Source organism: Ochotona princeps, chromosome 1 (assembly GCF_030435755.1).
Source record: "Ochotona princeps isolate mOchPri1 chromosome 1, mOchPri1.hap1, whole genome shotgun sequence".
NCBI classification, from domain to species: domain Eukaryota; kingdom Metazoa; phylum Chordata; class Mammalia; order Lagomorpha; family Ochotonidae; genus Ochotona; species Ochotona princeps.
This window is the reverse complement of record NC_080832.1, coordinates 27,343,945-27,365,737: the sequence shown is the minus strand read 5'-3', so window position 1 is coordinate 27,365,737 and position 21,793 is coordinate 27,343,945. Positions and strand designations below refer to the sequence as shown.

Genomic DNA, 21,793 nt, shown 5'->3' with positions numbered 1-21,793 from the left:
GAGCAGTCTCTTCCAAGGGACAAGGGTGCTATTAGCATATCAATTCCCCACCTGAAGCACCAGCCATTACCTCCAGGCCAATGTGTGGGAGGGTCCCAGGCCTATCTCCTTATCATTGAAAGGAGGACAGGAGGAAGTAATATGCAGTTGCCTAAGGCCTGGAATGTCCTGTCTAGCACCTCTCTGGTCTTTTTGTCCCAAAGGCAGATACCTGGAGACCAGGAAATTCCTTTGCCCTTGGAAAACCCCCTCTTTGAACTCAAGCTTAAAAGGGTCCCAACACCCCCCATGCACGGGTCTTTTCTATCTCAGAACCCCCTCCTGTCACTAGGGCGGGAGTCTCCTTTCTTAGCTTTTCTAATAAATCTTACTTTAAAACTAAAAAAAAAAAAAAAAAAAAAGAATATAGGAGTTACAACTCATTGTCACAACCAAGCACTGGGCATGTTTTACTTATTTTCAAAGAGTGTAACAAATAATAGCTTTATCCACAGTGTGGAGTGTTCTAGAAGGCTATGGTTTCTAGATTACACACAAAGAACAGGCTCAGGGAAGATAAAAAGCTACTCTACAGCCACACTGGGAAATTCTATGCTTAAATAATAAGTTTGGGCTTTGATTTGAGTCTTAAGCCCACCTGGGAGTATTCGTTTTAAATTATTTCTATCTTTGTTCAATGGCTCAGACACAGGCAGAAGTAAAGGCAGGTAGCAGGTTGCTGGTGCCTCTGGGAAGGGGCAGAAGCACCGGAGAGCACCCGAGGCCACCCGATCACAGGCAGGGGGCCTCCGTCTGTCTGCCTGGCGTCTGGTGTCCGGATGAGACGCTGAGGTGGATGCTCAGGAGACAATGGTGGGACATGAAACCAACACCAACAGGCACTGCCAGTGGGAGGAGAGGGACGCGCGTGCTAGAAGACACTCAGATGGGTATAGATTGAACATGGGCGGCTCGGATACACTTCACAGGCAGGACCTGGCCTTGCCAGGGAAGTGCCCCTTTGCCAGGTTTACCTGATTCTCCGGGCAAGGCAGCTGTGCTTTTACTTCTGGCCAGGAACGAGTGTGTGGGCGTCAGGAGTCTGTTAACAACGCTGCTCTCCCACGGGCTGAGCTGCAGGCGGCGAGCTAGATGTCACCACATAAGCGAGATGTTAGAGGCATTCTTTTAGGGTCAAAAGGATGCAGAACATCACCCCAGATGCAGGGCCTTCGCCAGAGGCGACAGCTGGCTGGCAATCAGGGAAAGAGGGACCCAGACCAGAGGCATCAGCCTTTGTACTAGGTTGCCTATGTATGCATGTATGTATGTATGTGTGTGCGTATGTATTTGTGCCAAGATATGTATTTTGCAGCAGGTTGTAAATTAGTTTTACAGATGGAGCTTTTGCTACCAATTTGCCTTCAGCAGTCAACAGGGAATAAGAGAGAAGTAGTGCTTCAACTGCAGATTTGGCAGTAACTCTAGCGAGTATCTGCCTCATGGGCCTTGGGATGCACAATGGACTAGGAAGATTACACACAGCTCAGCTTCCCAACTCTGCTGCGTAATAAACCCACAGAGGTGTTGGTGGTGAGCAGGAGGCTGATTTCATACAAGCAGGACGGCTCTCCTTAACTCATGTTACAGCACCATGAACTGTTAGGCTGGCAGTCGGGGCTAGGGAGGGCAGAGGCTAGATAGCTGAAGAACAGGAAAGAAAACTCATGTGGAGCTCTACGTGGGATTCCTTTCTACTTCTCCATTCAGCAAACCAGGTTCTTTCAGGCCTCTCTTGGGCAACACACAAACATGCACCAAAGAAAAGGTGAAGACTAAAGCAATACAGGATTAAGCCAAAAAGCCAACATTTAATATAAATACAATCCTGAACATTACTAGCAGGAACCTGGAAATTCCAGAACATAAATTTAAAATAATAAAATGGCATGTGATGCCAAATAATACTGGAGCTTGGTGAAACCATGGTTGGAAAATGAATGCCGTTAATTAGTTTGCTTATCATGACACTAGCTTCCAGAAGTGAGCCATGATAACACTGAAGGTCTTTGACAAAAGCACCAGCAAAAGAGCTTGCGAATTCTGACAACTCTTGCTGGAGGGATCATGTATTTCTATTCTAGACATTCTGTACATTTCTACATCACTTATATGAAAGTCTTTACAACTGTCTGAACCTGACAAGGCCACATCTGGTCTGATCCACAAACAGCAGGTGCAAGATCCCTTTGTCTAAGGCATGTGGTCTTTCAACAACTTTGCTTACATCATATTTACAAGGAATGACATCCCAATTCTAGGAAATCAGTTTTAATAAATAAAAGTCATATTTTAAACACTGCTATAGAAAGGATTTACACTGATTCGTTAGGTAGTATTTTAGCTATTTGATCTAATTTTTTCCAAAATTCCTTTTTTCTTAAAACTATAGCTTACAAAGGCATTTGGGATGGGTTATCATTAAAAAGAGAAGTCCCTTTTCTTTCCTCTATTATGAAATTCATTACTTTATTTCTGTGAATCTTTAAGGCCTCAACAAAACAATTTGCTTCTTAGGAAGAACACGAAAAATCCACTTATACTTGCATATAAGGCAAACATGAAGAGATTTGCTTTAAAGCTCCCAACACCGTGAATGGCAGGTTTTTCGAGGAGAAGCCCGTTTCTACATCTACCACATTCACAACTGTGCTAACAGTCTATAACAAAATGTTTTAGTAAAAGTTATGGAGAGTTTGTGGATTGATTTATGCTTTAGCCTAGAGGGGTTTGTTTTTAAGACTACAAAGGAAGATATTAACTCTCATGGAACAACTCATGGTGAATTCTATTTAAGCACTTAAAAATGAGATACTGACAATTCCTTGGTGGGCTGTGCAGCCTACAGGAGGCAAACTCAAAGGCCTCTAGGGGCTGTAGCTACCACAAGGAAGAGGTCTGGGCCAAATACTATGAAGTTTGCTCTACGCTTCCCTCCTGCAAGCATGAAATCACTGCTCAAGTTTCTCATAATGGGTGCGTGCAGACATTAGGCAGACTGCTGGATCACACGTTTGTCATTCATTAGAAGTCAAATATGGGAAATCTTCCATATTTTAAATGTTGGTTGAGGCCTTAAAGATTCACATTAAACATGAAACACTGCTCAGACAAAACACAGCAAGTCTATGGACAGAGCTGATATGGATTCTAGTTGGGGGTGAGTAGGTGTGTAGGGGGAATGTACTAATTTTAAGCAAATAGGTTACTACATTCTTTAAACTCCCTCTTGTTCTTAGTCTTGAGAAGCAGTTGTTCTCTCTGAGGCAGCAGCTGTAGAGATTTCAACCGAGGTAGCCTGAAGCCATCTATGTCACAATGCATTTAGGTGTGACAATCACAAGAGCTGGAGGGGCACAGGCCCAGAGCTGGTCAGGAGGGCCTGGAAAAGCACACTTGGCGAAGCGGCTATTTACCAAATGCCATGCCAATCGTTCAGTGGTTTTCATAACAAGGAGAGCTGTTTGCAAGCATTCCAGCCGAACTTTTACTACTGTCAATTTTAAGGTCCATGCCGCAGAACAGAGAGCTTAATAAAGCTAGGAAAGACACATATAATCTCCTGACAGCTTTAACCATGAAGTCTCTGGACTAACCATTTGATAAGAATGTTTTCTGATGAGATAATGAAGCATAATAAATCTCTTAAAAATAGGGAGAAAATAGGAAATTAATGGAACTATTTAAATTTTTTAATTAGAATATCCAAATTCAGGATTATTTCTATTTTTAATGAAAGATCTAAGCCCTTTCTCACTGTCCTACTGAGAGTTTACCTGAATTAAAAAGAAAATGCCTTGGGACGCTGGCATGCTGAGAGTGGGAGGTGGCTCTCTGGAGAGTGGGACAAAGAAGCAGAACTCCCAAGATCCAGTGCACTCCCTCCTGGCCTACTAGTATAGCTCAATACTCAAGTTCCCAGACCTGGACCATGCCTCCAGAGGCAGTGTCCTGGTCCTAGCTAGGACCACCTTGGTTGTGGAGGAATTTGACATAATGTCTTAATTCTCCATCCTGCATCTTGCTTGCAGGAAGAGAGGTAAGGAATGACTGCAGATTGACCAAAGGCACAGGGGAAGAGCTGAAAATGCAGCACACCAACGATGTGGGTGAGGGGCTGCTGACCTCTGTTTCAGGCACTCTGGTGCAACAGTTGGCAGGGAGGACAAGAAGTCATGCTGTCCACCTCTCAGGGGTTGCAGTTCTTAGAGCCTACTCTTTTAGCAATATCCAAATACTATCATGTAGGACCCATAAAAAATCTTATTCTTAATTGATGCACACACAGTTCAGCACTGACTTTCCGTAGAGGCCTGGGCGGGATGTCCAGTTCGTGGCCAGGCTCCCCACTTCCACCCTAACCCTAATTTGAGCCCTGTGACTGCAGGAGGTGGTGAGCAAAATTTCAAAAGTACTGTAAAGCCTCAACTGCAGTATCTCCACTGCAGTAAGTTTACAAAAGTATAAAATTCAAGTGCTGTATAAGTGAACAATTTCAAAACAAAGATAAACAGACAACCTTAAGATTAGCACTTGCATGCTATCATTCATGTTTTAAGTAAATGGATTTGAAGGCAAACTATATTTATGAAGGAAATTTCCATTTATAACCCTTAAACATACAAAAGGTATCCAATATGACTATTTATCTAATACATAATTAGGCGATGACTTGGGTAGATCAGGTTACATAAAAAGGAATGGTTTGGGTTAAAAGACAACAGAAAGTTGTTCAAACATTTACTGCTTTAAGAGATTAGTTATAAATAACATCAAGACTTACGTATTGCTGTGCATTACAATGATACCATAACTTTGATACAAAATATGCAGATACACAAACACACAGAACATGCATACATTACATTCTTTTTAAAGATTAGAAACACTAAAAGTGTCCCAATTTCTTTATAAAACACTTACAGCAACTATATCTTACTACTTTTAGAGTATGTGCTTCTATATTGCACAATAATTCTTTGGTTATTTAAAACACCATGGTTATGCAGAACAAGTAGTTTAGTTTATCTTAAAAGCTTGATTTTTATTTTTATAAGATATGGAAGATAAAATTTTCACTTCATAAATGATTCAACATTCATGTACTGTAAATCCATTGGATGAATACAACTCAAAAGTCAAGTAAGATGTTAACTGGAGGACTAAGGTTGCTAAACATTTCCAGAGAGTGTAAGTGATGAAGCCAAGCCATGTTTCTCAAAGGTAAATGAATGGACACTGAAAACTCCATCATACACATAAGAAATGCAGTCAAAAATGTTTGGTTCAATGAGAAACAAATTGGCCAAAATGAAATCTACCAACATGAATCATTCAAAAAGATTTTGTCAGAAAGCCAGAGCCTGGGGTTGCCAGAGTACAGAGGAAAAGCCACCGCAATCTGACTGGAGGTAAAGAAATGTTGGTAACAAAATTATTTGTACTTGGGTGGGTAAGTGGGTGACTTCTGGAGCTGTAAACTCATCTACTAAAGAGTCCAGAGCAGCACTGCTTTCAGCACTGCTGAACGCAGTCACTCAGCCGGGTTCTAAAACGTCGCAAGGAAAATGCTGCTCAGCCGTTTACTGCTTTTTTACTCTGAGGTTTGTTTCTTCCTATTTGAGAAATGTAGGGAAAGCAACTTCAGATGATTATTTCCATCTGTAAACATCCATAAAAATAAAAAAGCATTAGGTAAAGAACAGAACACTTTTTGTTGTTTTCCTTTTGAACTGTACCTCTATCTGGAGAATTTAGCAAAGTTGCAGATGAAGAGGAGAGCCGCTTGCTAATGACGGGATCAACATGTTTCGAAAGATTCATGGTGGAAACTGACCGCCTGTCTGGATCTAAAACAAATGGAGATAATGCTAATTGACAGCCAGCATGCAGGATTGCAATTTCCTAGGTCACTGATGGAGGGAAAACTAGGCTTGGAGGCTTTCAGCTCTATTTCTAGATCGTTCAATAACAGCACAGTTTTCTAAGTGGACATTTTCGAGGTAACTTAAAGGCTAGACATCAAATCCATGTTTCTTGCAGGACAGAGTCAATCTTCAGCTTACCAGTTTGTCAGCCATGGAAACTTAAGAATATTGCTATAATGCAAGTAGATGAAGACTGAACGGAGGTCTGGGGCTACGAAGCCAGTGGAGGCAGACTGTGGAACAAGGAGAGGCCCACACAAGTGAATGTCCTTGCAATTTCTGGGGTAATAATGGTGCTGGTAAAATACACAAATGCTGCAGTCAAGAGGACACGAGGGTCTGTGTATTTGCCAACACTGTGGCTTGTAGAGGGATTTTACTCAGGGAAGTCCAGTCCATTACAGAATAGATTAAAAAAAAAAAATAACAATGGCCATGTTAACTGTTAACATATTTTTTTTCTGTACATATTTATGGGGTATAGTGTGCCAACTCAACACATGCATTTAAGGTATAAGGATCAAATCAGGTTAGTTAACATTTCAATCTCCTTAAAAAGCTTAAAATGAAATTTACTTGAGAGGCAGAGAGACAGTTTTCATCCTTGGGTGCCTACCCGAATGCTGGCTATGGCTGAGACAGGGCTTGGTCAAAGCTGTGAGCTGTTAACTCAATCTAGGTTTCCAGAATAGGCACCTGTAGGGAGCTGGGGTCAAGAATCAGAGCCAGGCACTCTCATATGGAATGCAATGTCTTAACTGCTAGGCTAAATACATATCAGCTGCTTCTTAGGAGTTAGAAAAAAAAATCTGAAGATTACTTGGAAGCTAACGAACAAGTCAATATGAACTTAGAACAGTTTCACAGGGTGGCAAGTGTTAGGGGAGGAGGGATACAGAAAGGGTGGGTGAAACAGACAGAAGTGCCAAGTTCTAGAGTTCCACCGTTCAGTGAGGCACATACAGCTCACAATAATGGATTACAAACCATGTAAGGAACTGGAAGAGAACAGCTGGTAGGCTTTACACATGAACTGATAGGCTGCCTGTGCTGATTAGTTTGCATCATGAAATGAGTAAGCACCACATGATAATAATTTTTTAAAATATTTTAATTTTTTAAAATTTATTTATTCTAAAAGCAGAGAGAGGAATCTAGCATCTGCTACTTACTGCCCAAATGGTTGCAATGGCTGAGACTGGATCAGGAGCCGAGACCTTCATCTGGGTCTCCCACGAGGGTGGCAGTAACTCACATACGTGGGCCACCATCATCATTTCCTGTCTCTGAGATGCATTAGCGGAAATACGGGTGGGAAGAGGAGTGGCTGAGTCCTGAACAGTACTCCGATGTGGAGTGAAGGTGTCCCAAGTGGTGGCTCAACCTGTTGCATCACAATCCTGTCTACCCCATATCATGAATTCTTAATAATTATACATTTTTTACAACAGAGTGCCATTTTAATGAATGTAAATATAGTGTTCATTGATGAATTCAGATCATGACTGTATCATAAAATGATAATAATAATAATAATAACAAAATGTAAAATGTGAAAAAAATTTTAAAAGAGAATTTCCATAAGGAACTAAATTAAAAAAAAAAATAAAAAAGGTCTACAGTCATCTTACACCTGGAAAGTGGACACTGCCCATGGAAATTGGAGGATAAAAGCTCAAAGATGCCTGAGTCCCTCACTGGAGTACCTGGATTCAAGTGCTGGTTCCACTCTGCATTCTACTCCCAGCTAAGGAAGACTCCAGAAGGCAGCAATGATGGACCAAGGATTTGGTGCCTGCCATCCACCAGGAAGATGTGCACTGAGGTGCTGGCTCCCAGATTTGGCCTGGTCCAGCCTCGGCCCAGCTCTTAGATACTGTGGGCAGTGGGGGAGGGAACCAGCACATGTGAACACCCTCTTCTTTTTCTCTCTCTGCCTCTCAAATAAATAAATTTCATAACAACTTTTGAAAAGGCAAAAAAAAAAATTCAGATAATAAATGTTTTCCTCTCCTAGTCATTTAACATTTAAAGTAAGACCCAGCGTGGTAGTCTAGCGGCTGAAGTTTTCATCTTGCATGTGCTGGGACCCCATATGGGCACCACTTCCCATCCAGCTCCCTGCTGATGGCCTGCCAAAGCAGTAAAACACAGCCCAAAGTCCTGGGAACCTGCACCTGTTTGGGAGACCTGAAAGAAGCTTCTGGCTCCTGGCTTTGGATTGGCTTAGCTCTGGCCATTGTAGCCACCTGAGGAGTGAACCTGCAGATGGGAGATCTTTCTCATTTTATCTCCTCTCTGTAAATCTGTCTTTCCAATAAAAATAAAAAAAATCTTAAAAAACTTAAAATAATAACTTTATGTTTGGAGTCTTCAAACTCCTCCTTTTTATTTTCTCAGAAAATACACAATAGGTTATTAGGAACTTCAGTTGTCCCATTCTGGCTTGCCCTCTACTGTGTTGTTCGATGCTAGAAACTGATTCAAGAGTGTAAAAATAGCCACATTTCTATGTGTGTGAGTTCAGTGTGGCATACAAGTATGGAATCAGCACACAAATTTGCCCAACAGAACTGACAGAACAGGATTAAAAGCAGAATTGTTTCTAAGCTTGTATGTATTATTGTTTATCCTGCAGTTAAATAATTTAAGAAACAATTGGTAAATATCAAATAAGAAGGAAAACATTTACAAGTGCAAAAATCAGCTGTTAATCTGCTTTGGCTGTAACAACATTCATCAGCACAAACTAGACTCACTGAATGTAAAATCACATATAATGAAAGTCTAAAAATCTTACTCTTGTATTTTTCAGGAGTTAATTGATGCTTTCATCTATCATTGCTACAATTAAAGGGTTTTTTGTGATGTTTGGTTTTTCATTATTAGTTGCTCATAAAACTAAAACAAATTATTCCTGGGGGTAGATGGTTTAACATTGGCAGTAAAAAATGTGCAGCGGGGGCCACTGCAACACAGCCAATAAAGCCACAGCTTGTGGTACCAGTTATAGTCCTGGCAGCTCCACTTCTGATCCAGCTTCCTGCTAACGTGCCTGTGAAAGCAAACCAAGATGGCTCAAGTGTTTGGGCCCCTGAACAAATGTGGGGGACCCAGAACAAATTCTTGGCTCTTGGTTTTGGCCTGGCCCAGTCATAGTCATCATGGCCATCTGGAGAGCAAAACAGTGGATGGAAGATTCTCTCTCTCTCTCTCCTGCCCCCAACTTTGCCTTTCAAATAAATCTTTAAAAAAAAAAAAATGCAGTGACCTTTTCTGTATGGAGTAATCATTTCAAACTATTATTTACAGAGTAACGGTGATTAATTTTTCATGAACATCAGATATTTGTATTTCTGACTAAGGTTCATTTTTAGTCAAAGCAATTCTACCATTTTAATAAGCCAGAAAACACCATTTCTGTGACTCATATTTATGCACAAATGATGGTTTCCCCTAGGGCAATCCTAACATAGCGGAAAGATCTATGAAAATGTCAAAAGGAACATCCTAATGAAATGCAAGGTTTGGGTACAAAAAGGGATAACAAAAGTCATTTCCAGGTGACTTTATATTAATACATTTTCTTTTTAAGTTTTCTAATTTTTCATTTACTTGAGAACTTGGGGTGGTAGTAGGGGTGAGAAACTTACAACCATTGGCTCATCCTCCAAATACCTGTAACAACCAGGCCTGGAGCTGGGATGGAAACCAAGTTTCTCATGTATGCTGCAAAATTCCAGCTACTTGAGTAATGTTATGCTGCCTCCCACGGTGTGCAGGGCATAAAGCTGGAGTCAGGAGTCCGAGTTGGGAACTGAATTCGGGTACTCCCGTGTGGGGTGGGAGCATCTTAATCATCAGGTTAAATGTTCACTACCTGCAACATATTTTCTTCCTTCCCTTGCTCCCTCCTGCCTTCTTCCTACAATTTATTTATATATTTTAGAGGCAGAAAGTTAGAGGAAGAGAAAGAGACAGATCTTTCATCTGCTGCTTCAGTTTCCACATAGCTGTAACAGCTGGGGCTGGGCCAGGATGAAGCCGTGAGTGAGGAACCCCATCTTCTACTTCATCCGTTCTTCTCTGAGGTCTGAGGTGGAATAGCAGGCACTCTGGTATTGACACTTGTGCCAAAAGTGGTGGTATACCTCACCATACCACAAAACCAGTCTCTGCAACACATTTCCTGATGCTGTTTTAGTTGCGGCCTTTTTGTTGGAGTAAAGTTGTGTCTACATGCAGATTCCCCACAGTTGATTAGAAACATTCAGTTCTCTATCCTACAGGGTACTGTGAATGGTCTTTCTGCCTTTCATACAAATAAAATAATAATAGTAATAATAATAAAACTGCCACAGAGCGTTGAAATTATGGAAGTATACTATGTGTTTGTTATTACTGAGAGATGAGATTTTTATTCATTTATTTTTCTCACTGAACAAGATGCAAATCGGCTTAATTAAGTTTTCCAAGCCAGTGATAGCTGACACGCCAGCAGTTGTGACTAGAATTCCACTGGAGACAGTCTTAGAATCTAATCATGGTTGAGAAGTCATCACACCTCAGATATGACTTTGAACTAAAGGGCCTTCTTCGAAGTGAATGAGACCTGCCCGCTGCTGGCAACATCACAGCATGTCACTCTCTGACTACTGAGAACTTTGGCAAATTCCAGTTCAACTCTGTTCCAGGAAACGAACAGTTTGCTCGAACTGACAACCCTTGGGAAAAAACAGATTTTAACTCAGGTCTCTCTTGTTCTGAGCGGTAAATAACAGAGGTCAGGGGCTGCTGAACTTGGTCTGGAAGCAAGAATTAAGGCGAGGAAGACCTACATCTCCTCAGAAACATATGACAGTCTTTTATTGGCAGAATCAGCCACATATAAGTGTAGAGAATGCAGTTACATAAGAAAGAAAAAATATATACATATATATAGCTACCAAATTATATACTGTGGCAGCTTTTCTGTATCAAAACCATCCCTATTCCATGTAAATCATAGCACTACCACAGGTTTGCCTGGGTTGTGAACAGTGAGGAATCAAAAAAACTGTTTTCAAGTCAGTTTGCAAACTGTTTGATAGTATGGGGTTTTATTTTTTTCCTAATCAAAGTATCAGGGAAGGTACATGGGAATCAAAGAGTAAGTAAACAAAAATTCATGGCCATTTAGATGAAAATTAAAAGGGTGAGGGGGCAGGTATACATGTTGGATGGGAAGAGGGAGAGAAGCTAAATTAGAAACACTCTAATCCCAGGCAAATTTTTTTTAAGCTGAAAATCAGCTTACAGAGGTTTCAAACAAAGCAAGCGTTTCAAGATAAAGCCAATATGGCAACACCTTTAAGTCACCTGAATTGCACTGTCGCACTTAGGAAACACTGTGCCAACCCCAGATCTAGGTCTAGGCCATAGCGTAGGAAGCATGCATTACGTCTAGGGTGGTGATGGCTTAGCGAGTGGTGAGCCGGCCCTGGGTCTGCGGCGCTAGCTACAGGGCGGCAGCCGGCAATCACAGGGTGTCTGTACCAGATTCTCTAGTACCACCAACAGTTGGGAAGTGGTGGTCCAGGCCTGCTAAATCGAGAAAGGTGAATGATGACTCAACAAAACCACCTGGGGACAGAATGCCAGACAATGACTTTCCAAAGCAAAATAAGAAATAAAGATATTGAACTCAAACAAATGAAAGAAAAAAAAAATTAAAGTGACACACACTATGTAAAGCTCAAAGTGTCTTGAATTTACAGTACAAAAATAAAGCTTTACAGTGAGTTCGAATTTTGAAGTGAATTTCTATTTGTTCATGTACGAAACAGCTTAGACACATGCTATCGTGTCTGCTGAAGAAGCCACAGCACAGGTGGAGAGTGCACGTAACAGAACCTCTTATCTCTATCACCCTCTTACCCTCAACCAGAGGGAGCGCCATACAATTGAAGCTGAATTATTTCAGCAGGATTTTTGTGTTGCAAACACGGATTGAAGAAAAAGAAGCAGATGCACTTTTTTTTTTACTAACCCAAAACGGAAACAAAACAAAAAAATTCAACCCAAACCACACCAAAGACTGCTGGTTCTGACGGTGGTGGTCGGTGCCACATGTCTTTACCTGCGCTGTGGAGGCCGGGGCTCCCGTGCAGAGGGCCGCCCCACGACCACCGGTTGGCCTGCGGCCTGGGCTTCTGGCTCCTCTCCATTGTACGTCGGACGACGGCTTCATGGCGTACCTAGCCAGGAGTGCAGAGTCAGGGGTTAGGATCAAAGTTGGTCTGAAGATGCTTCGTGGTACAGTATGACAGGGTGGGATAAGGGGGTACCACCTGTATTCCCACTCAACCACCCTAATCCATTCCCTTGTGTCTGTGCCTCATCTTATGGTGAGAAAAATACGGTCGGGGGGCAGCTACTGAAATAATCAAGAGCCCCTGATGAGACCCTTGTTGGACCACAGCCTCCTACATACATGACTTACTGCTGAGTTGTGATGCTTTTTTTTTTTTAGAAAGGCAAAATTTACTTAAAAGGCAAGAGTTATAGGGAGGCAGAAGAAGGGAGGGAGGGAGAAAGGAGGAGGGAGACAGAATTGTTTCCATCAGCTGGTTCACTCCTCAAAGGGCCCCAACAGCAACGGCTGGGCTGGACTGGGCTGGGCTGGGCTGTATCTAGGAGCCAGGAATGCTACCCAAGTCCCCTGCACGGGTGCCCAGGGCCCAAGCACTTGGGCCGTCTTCTGCTTGCTCAGGTGCCCCAGCAGGGAGCTGGATGGCAAGTGGGGCACTCATTTGTGCTGCCTTCGGTGTCAGTAGTTCAACCGGCTGTGCCACAGAGTTGACCTGTGACTTGATGATTTCAACACATGAGCATCAGGGCTTAGGTTAGGATCAGTGAGTAACAGACGTGGCACCACGCGTGAAAACAGAGTTCAGAATCTGGGTGTGTGAGTGTTCCCAACTCACTGATGTGTAGCACCTCCTACCACCTAGCCATTAGCAGTTGAAACTTCCATTTCCACAAAAACTCTGTATCTAATCCTTGCTCCCGGGTTAGGCAAGGTTGAATCACATGGGGCAATCCCTGTGAAAACGTGGGACAGGAAACCCAACTGCCACAGCCTCAGTGCAGAAGAACTAAAAGGCTAATGAGTTGTTGACTTAGAGTGGAGGTGTTTAGATTGTGCATTTCAAGCTTCTGTGGCAGTAACAATAACCAGCCCTGCCTCTCCCAGACTTCCACACCTCTTCCCCAGCAGCTGCGGCCATCTGCTGAGCTGCCTCCTCGGAAGCCAGGAGGGGGACACACCTGGCCCCACCTGGCCCTACCTGGCCGGCTCTGCCTCCCTCCCGTCCATGTCTGCCTGGCCCCACCTCTCACCTTGTCCTCCTCTAGCCGCTGCCGGCGCTTCTCCTCCACTGCAGCTCGGCGCCGCTCCTCCTTTTGCCTCTGCTCCTCCAACTTCCTCTTCCGCTCTTCCAGGTGCTTCTCATAGTGCTGCCTGGCGCGCTCTTCCCTTTCCAACCAGACGATTTCTCTTGCAGCTTCAGGGGAGGACAAGAGAGACAGCAAACTCAGGTGGGTGTAGCCCTTGAACAGCGAGGGCCACCTAAGGTCTCTGTCAAACAAGGGCAGGCTCCTGGGCTTTGCATCAATTAACAAGTAAGCGTGGCCTTCACTTTTCCTCATTTCCAGGAAACAGACAAACTGGTATTCCATTCAATGTTTAAGCATCACTTAGTATGTTAAAAATGGTGGTGAAGAAACATAACATTCTAGCCTTTGGGGACCCATACTGCCAGGTAGTGTGCTAGAGGGTAAGGCCTCAATGTGCATGCATGCCCTAATCTCAGTCCCACAACCCACACAGGGCTCTCCCAGACAACAGAAACGCCTGTCTCTCTTTGTAAACGTGAACTCCTCTAGTCTGTGACTACGTTACGTTTAACTTAACATCGGCCTTCTGCGATCATTGAAAGCATTTGCGAGGAAATAGTTGGCTGAGGGGAGACATAGGGAAAGCCTCCCAGGTGTGTGAGAGCAGCGGCTAGCCACCCTGGTATCCCAGGATCTCACCCTGCTTAGGACTGATGCCTGAATGGAGACATCCAAATTGGAAAACACTGGTCAACAGTGAAAATGTCCCTTTTCTTCTTAATGTACTACATACACGCTGTGTTTTACATTGAGTCCACACAAAGCTATTTTCTTCAGTACGATGCTTCCTTTGTTGTGATACCCAAACACATCTACGGGGTCACTTCAGAGAGTTCATCGAAAGTATGTATTAAGAAACAGCTGGGGCTGGCAGCATGGCATAGTGGGTTAAGCCCCACTTGTAACACTGCCATCCAGTTTTGACCCAGCTTCCTCCTAATGCACCTGGCTTTGGCCTGGCCCAGGCTGGGTGACTGCTGACAACCGAGAAGTAAAAAAGCAGAAGGAAGATTTCTTTCTCTTTGTATGTCAAACAACTAAATGCTAAAAAAAAAAAAAAAGTATTAAAAAAGTAAATAACATGCATTCATGAATTTAAAATTTTTTGCATCAAAATTAATTTATCATTTAAAAAGATTATTATTTTTTTAAAAAGCAGAGTGTGAAACAAAGAGAGACGGGGAGGGAGATAGTAATATCTCCCATCAGTTGGTTCATGCCTCAAATGCTAGCAATAGTGTGGGACTGGCCAGACTGAAAAACTCAGCTTTGTCTGGTTCCTCCATGTGGGGAATGGGAGCCCAGTGGCATGGGCCAGAGCCTGCAGCCTGCCAAGGTTCACATTACCAGGAAGTTGGAACACAGAGTACAGCTGGCACTTGTCTACAGGCCCTCTGACACGGGCTGCGGGCAACCCAGGCTGTGCTAAATATGGGTCCCCAACCCTACCTTTGAATTCCACATTCCTCACAGTTTTTGAAGTACCCTTGAGTAAGATAACACTACAGGCAAGTGAGCAAATGAAACACAGAGAATAAGTCTTGAGGAAAACAGAAATTCAGAATATTTCAGTTCCCTTACATTTTAAGGCTAAACGCTTCGTTTTTGATATTAAATCTTTCCAAAGTGAGTCAGAGGAAGATTTTTTTTTTAAGTTTTATTTATTTTTATTGGAAAGGCAGATATATAGAATGAAGGGAAGACAGAGAAAGATCCACCATCTGGTGGTTCATTCCCCAAGTGGCCACCATGCTAGAGCTAAGCTGACCAAAGACAGAAGCATCCCACGTGGCACAGGGTCCCAAGGCTTTGGGCCATCCTCCACTGCTTTCCCAGGCCACAAGCAGGGAGCTGGATGGGAAGCGGAGCCACCAGGACACGAACCGGCACCCACATGGGATCCTGCTAGGATTCAGCCACTAGGCTATCACACTGGGCCTGTAGGAGGAGATAAATTGACTGAAGGGCATCCCAGCTGACTTTAATGGATAAAAAGGATGAGGACAAGTTCAAGGTGAGCTTGTCCTTCCTCAGATCATGCTGGCTGGGGTAGTAAGAACTGGGACCGGCCCTGGAGAGGTCTGGGTCCACTCAGGAGCTCTGCTCCTATTGGGTGTACACACCTTGCACAGGTCTGTTTGCATGCCGGTTTTCTTTAGCCTGAGATTCTAATTTGAACAGCTTTATCGGGCCAAAGAAACCTTCAGATCCAAATCAAGAATCTCATTCAAGGGCCCAGCAGCGTGGCCTAGCGGCTGAAGTCCTCACCTTGAATGCCCTGGGATCCCATATGGGCGCTGGTTCTAATCCTGGCAGCTCCACTTCCCATCCAGCTCCCTGCTTGTGGCCTGGGAGAGCAGTTGAGGACGGCCCAAAGCATTGGGACCCTGCACCCGCGTGGGAGACCCGGAAGAGGTTCCAGGTTCCTGGCTGCGGATCGGCACGCATCGGCCGTTGCGGCTCACTTGGGGAGTGAATCATCAGACGGAAGATCTTCCTCTCTGTCTCTCCTCCTCTCTGTATATCTGACTCTGTAATAAAAATAAATAAATCTTAAAAAAAAAAAAAAGAATCTAATTCAAGAAAAAAAAAACCCACAAAAACCCACACAAAGTGAGTGCTCAATAAATATTTACTTAATTGACCGAAAACAGAATAGACATTGTGAGAACACACCTTAAAAGTTAACAGAGAATGTAATTCTGACACCCTCTCTTCATGCACATTGGCTTTGGTCATGCTTGTTCACACTCGTAGTAACTTACAGATTCGCCATTTAGTGACAGGTTTTCATGATATTTCACATTTCAGTTTACTTGAACGGTGGGCTATTTATAGTGATGGGATTTGCCAAATTAAACAGGACAAAACATTAATAGGTGAGCTGGCTGCCTTGCTCTAACCTCCTACGTTCTACTTGCATCTTTTGGACAAGTACGTGCCATGAACACTGCATGGACGGCAGTTAACCTGCTGTTTTGCATCTCTTAGAGATTTCCCACATCAACATCTGAAATATGCACAAAATATATATATTTTTTCCTTTCTGAGACTCCAGTTCTTTCATGGGACTTGCTGTTGTGGTTCCTTCAACATTTTAAGGTTTTATTTTTGTTAATCTCAGAAGTTCAGGGACAGCTAAAGACAGTGACACAGGGAGAGTGTTTGCTTTGATGATCCATTCCCCAAGTGCTCAGACAGTTGGACTGAAGCCAGGAGCCAGGAACTCCATCCAGATCTCCCGGGCGGAGGGCCTGGATTCCACTGCTTTCTCAGGGCCCACAGCAGTGGAAAGATGAAATCAGGAGCCAGAGGTAGATATTGAGGCCAGGCATTCTGACAGGGGACATGGGAGTCTCAGCGCCAGGCTAAACACCCACCCTGACAATCTGACAGGGCTATGTGGTAGTGCACTGTCTGTGCACCCTAACTTCAGAAAACCAGTTACCTATTGACTGATAGGCTTTTACTAATTTCAACCTTAAGTGGCAACCAGTGTACTATCACTAATTTCTGTGTTGCTGTTTGGGCATATAACATGGAAGGAGAATTGCTGGCTCAGGGAATATACATAGATACTACCACACTCTCTGGAGGACATACCAACTTTTACTCCCATTAACCATGTATCAAGACCGTGGAGAAAAAGAGAAATAGCTGTATATCCTGAGACATACAAATACATGGTGTGATAAGTAAATTTTTAACTTTTAGTCTAGTCTCTGAATTTTACAGGCTGTTTTGAAAAAAACTATATATTATTTGAGAATACTTTAAGAACATATTATAGTTTTTTTCCTATAATGGATCTTGAAACCAAGACAAAATAAGATGTTTATAAAATATTAGTATATAAAACCAGAAAGATTTGCAAAATCTTAATATTTAAAAACCAGAAAGATCTGAAAAATAGGGTTTTTTTGGTTCACATGTATTTTGTGACTATTTTTTGTTTGTTTGTTTGTTTGTATTCATTACATTTAAACTCCCTTAGAGCCGGCACTGTGGCATAGCTGATGGAGCCACCACCAGTGATGTCGGCATCCCATATGGGGGCTGGCTGGAGTTCCAGCTGTACCACTTCTGATTCAGTTTCCTGACAGTGAGCTGGGAAAAGCAGCAGAAGCCAGCCCCTGTCACCCGCAGGGGAAACCTAGAAGGACCTACTTGGCTGGCCGAACCCCAGCCACTGTGGTCTTCTTGGGGGAGCAAACCAGCAGAAGAAAGATCATTTTCTGTCTTTCCCTCTCTGTATGGTTCTTTCAAACACACAAATAAACAAATAAAAAAATTTTTTAAAAAATTGAACTCCCCTGATTACGAATCTCACACTGAGCCTTTAGCATCCTTATTTGGCCTTTCCTCCCACTGAGCTCCAAAATAGCCTCTTCCTATCCTGGTTAGACTTGCCAGCCCAGCCGACCACACTCTCCCGTGTCCTCGCTCCTGCTCTTGCCCTGCTGGGAAATTTGTGGTTGGTTCTTATCCGGAGGGTGTAGCCTTGAAGTTGCCATGCATGTCAGAACAGCCTTTTGCAGTGTGTGAGTGGTAGACGCAGGCATGCTAGCTAGGATGCACTCTTGTGCTTGGATGAGACGCTGCACCTGGAGGCTTCTGCAGAACCTGGTCCCTTCCAGAGCGCACTGCTGCTACAAACTAGAGAATTCCCTAAACTCTGAGCTCTACTTGAAAAAGGTCATTGCTTTTTACTTCTTTGCATTCTCACAGTGCGTTTCACAACTTGAACACACCCAAAAGCCTCAACAGTTACTTTCTGATTCTCAGAGAGCTTTTTCCTGATTTATTGATGTTTCACAGTGAGGCCTCACATTAACTCACTTAACTTTCCTATGTCTCAGTTCAGCCAGGATAATCTGTGAGTAAAAACCTGACCTTCTGTGCAAGTTTGCTGTGCGGATTAAAAGATTACATTTCAAGTGGTCAGAACAGTTCTCTGCACTTCATGGTATTTCTCATTTTAGCTGCGATTGCCCGTTCTTTCTCTTTCTTTCTTTCTTTCTTTCTCTCTCTCTCTCTCTCTCTCTTTCCTTCCCTCTCTCTCTCTCTCTCTCTCTCTTTGCCATCATAGTGTTAATTCAGAAGACCACACGTAGTTCTTGAGGCTGTGCTACAATCACAACAGGTCTGGCCATTATTAGAGTAACAATTCATTTTACCTCAAATACTCTTTTGGAAGGAAGAATATTTCCTCACTCAAAAAGCTTTTAGTAAGTTTCACTATTGCAGTGCCTTTGTAAACACTGATCTTCAAACAGCCACATAGAGACCAGGTAAACAGTGTTGAAATGATCAGTAATACTGGCTTATGACTGCAAAGCATGCTAGTGAGTGCTGGAATTACCACTAAGTACAGATTATGCAGCCTTGGAAATAGAAGGATAATACACCAAATGCTTCAGTATTGTAATAAGAATCAAAAGTTCTTTCAAGAGTTTTAGTAATTTAAGACATGCTCTGTAAGTGATAGATAATGTCCCAAGCTGTGCATTTCCTCATTAAAAAATGAGAATTCTGGGGTGGGCGTTGTGATGGAGTAAGTTAACAATCCCTATGGCAGCAGCACCTCATATGGGCACAGCTTTGTGTCTCTGTTGTTAACTTCCAATCTAGCTCCCTGCTTAACACTTGGGAAAGAAAACAGAGGAGAATAGTCCACCTCCCTTGGTCCCTCTCACCCATATGGGAGACCTGGAAGAAGCTCCTTCCTGGCTCTTAGTTCTGGATTGGTTCAGCTACAGTCATTGCAGCCATTCGGGGAGTAAGCCAGTGGATGGAATATCTCTCTCCTTCTCTCTATAACTCTGCCTTTCAAATAAAAATAAAATAAATCTTTAAAAAAATAAGAATTCTGAACATAAGGGAAAAGATCAACAATATTATGAACTCAATTGTTTTTCCCCTATCCTGATCACAAGATAAAGACCTAACCTTCCAAGTGATTGGGGACATGGATATAAAGATACAAGGGCAGGGGGGACCGCAGGTCCATGAAATTGGTGTTTTAGGAAAGACCATGTGAGGATAAAGTGACCCTCTGCAGGCCAGGAAGACAGCAATCCCAAGCAATTGATCAAAAACTGACCTTGCACTTCCAGCCACCACAACCATGAAAAAGCACATTCTGGCATTTACGCTGCTGAGTCAGGGTCATCTGTTACACCTGATTTCATAAAGCAGCAACTCTGTGAAAGAAGACTGTGCCCAAGGACAGAACAGGATGAGTCTGAACCATTGTTCTCCTGAAGTCAGAATGCACTCCTGAAGTCAGAATGCACTCCTGGATGACAGAACCCTAATAAAAACTCAAAGCCCTTTTAACCCCTTAACATGCTAGACAGTAACAAGATACTGCTGTGTCAGATACGAGGCTGATGCCACAGTATTTTTTTTTATATATTTTTTTCTATTCATTTATTCATTAATTACATTGTATTACATGACACAATTTCATAGGTACTGGGATTCTCCCCCCCTCACCCCAAACCCTTCCCCCATGGTGAATTCCTTCACCTTGATGCATAGCCACAGCTCAAGTTCCGTTGGGATTCCCTAATTACAAGCTCACACCATACAGAGTCCAGCATCCCACTTGTCCAGTCAAGTTCAACGGCCTCTTAGGGAGGCCCTCTCAGGTTTGAAGGCAGAGCCAGCAGAGCATCACCTCGATCAATTAGAAGCTCCAACATATCATCAGCAACAATCCAGGTACGATGAGGCTGGTGCAGAGTCTACTGACTGACATAGTCCATCTTAGAGTTTCCCCTTGTCCAGTTTTTCGCTGCAAACATATAGCTGAGGTGGTTGATTGATCTACTCCATCTTCTATCTTTTCTTGGTTAATGTTTTGATTCCTCCATTTTGTTCAGGGGAATCCCCAAAGAAACTCTGAGGTGTTCCCAGTCCAGATGTCACAGTATTTTAATGATGATGTAATGATGTCAGCATCACACAGTGTGGGAGTGTGCTATCAGGTTGGACTCTATTTGGGAGGACACACAGACTGTACTGTCAGCAGGGCACAAGAATGGCACACAGAGCAGTGTGTGGCCTCACAGGAATCTGAGCACAGCCCTACCTGGCACCTGCCATCCACGTGGCACCAAGGAAGTAATGACTTCTGTGATCTTGCTCCCTTGAGTTCCACAACAGCATACCTTCCCTGCAGGGTGGATATGTGGCTCCCAGAAACATACAAAGCACTTGGTGCAGTGCCACATATGTAGTGTGGGCTCAGCACACATGGCTCATATTAGTGAGTCTGCATGATCACAGAGAACATGTGACTAACAGGATAGTCACAGCAAGGCAGAGAACTCATGCCCATGCCCCACTCCAGTTCCATCACATTTAGAACCCTGAGCCCAGCCTGGCCCTTCTGAAAGAGGGGGTGGAGAACAGAACTCACCTGCCTACGAGAGAAAGAAAAAGTGACCTCCAAGAAATGCAGCACTGTGGTCACCTAAACACTGAAGCAGAGGGAACTGTTGTTTATGCACATCATAATAAAAGCAGCAGTGGGTTACATGCAAAACTGAACACTGAGAAACCAAGTAATACCACATAAAGTTGGAAGAAACGGTAAGGAATAAGAACATCTGAGGTCAGGTCTTGATTCTATTACTAATTCTTACGGTATATTGAGAAAATCATCCAAACTGTCTTACTTCTAAATTACAAAGCATTTAACAGAGTGACCTGTGGAAACTTTCCCAATTAACTCTTCATTTGATCTTAGCCAAAAGACAGAGGTGTGCCCCATTAACTCTTATGACTCAGGCCTTCATGGACATGTGTGGGATTATCAGGAGGTTTCTTTCTGTTTTGATTCTGAATGCTGGAAGTTTTAACTTTTCTTCTGTTTCAATAATTACTGTGAATACTTACAAGTCAATGTCATTTTCATGTTATTATTAACACACTGATGGGATATAATGACTCTTGGAAAGAAAAATCGAATAGCTTAATACAGCTCCTCAATTCTGGATAGTATTGATAAAATTTGGAAAACTAAGAGGCTCTAAAGATGGAGAAGTAAAACTTCTCTACGGGTTGTAGTTCTCGGATTTGTGCATGAAATGCTAGGCAGCTTCCTTTAGCAGCCAATGACTGGGAATAAAAAGGAACCACTAATAGAAGACAAAGGAAAACACAATGTATGTGGGAAGGACAGACAGATAGATAGCTCCCGTATCATGGCTCAAAGTTGGGATGCAGTGGGGAGTGGAAATTCAATGAATTCAATGCAGGCATCCCTCAGGGATACAGGCACCCCAAGAGTGAGCCAGCAAAGAATCTGGACCTGGGGGGAGAGGCCCCTTGGCTCTCCACTTCCCATCTAGCTTCTTGATAATATCCTTGATAATATTCCT

At 43.1% G+C, this 21,793-nt stretch overlaps 1 protein-coding gene across 4 annotated transcripts in view; it reads right to left on the bottom strand.

The window, feature by feature from the left end:
- The window catches only part of MAP7 (microtubule associated protein 7), a 169,183-nt gene that overhangs the window by 28,639 nt on the left and 118,751 nt on the right, over positions 1 to 21,793 (bottom strand). For 3 of the 4 annotated variants that reach the window (XM_058671547.1, XM_058671394.1, XM_058671442.1), the window contains exons 4-7: positions 13,347 to 13,510; positions 12,085 to 12,202; positions 5,778 to 5,888; positions 1,014 to 1,127 (exon numbers count right to left, since the gene is read on the bottom strand). In XM_058671547.1, the coding sequence (XP_058527530.1) occupies positions 1,014 to 1,127; positions 5,778 to 5,888; positions 12,085 to 12,202; positions 13,347 to 13,510 (507 nt within the window). The remainder of the gene's footprint in view (positions 1 to 1,013; positions 1,128 to 5,777; positions 5,889 to 12,084; positions 12,203 to 13,346; positions 13,511 to 21,793) is intronic. The other variant, XM_058671491.1, reaches the window with a different exon arrangement.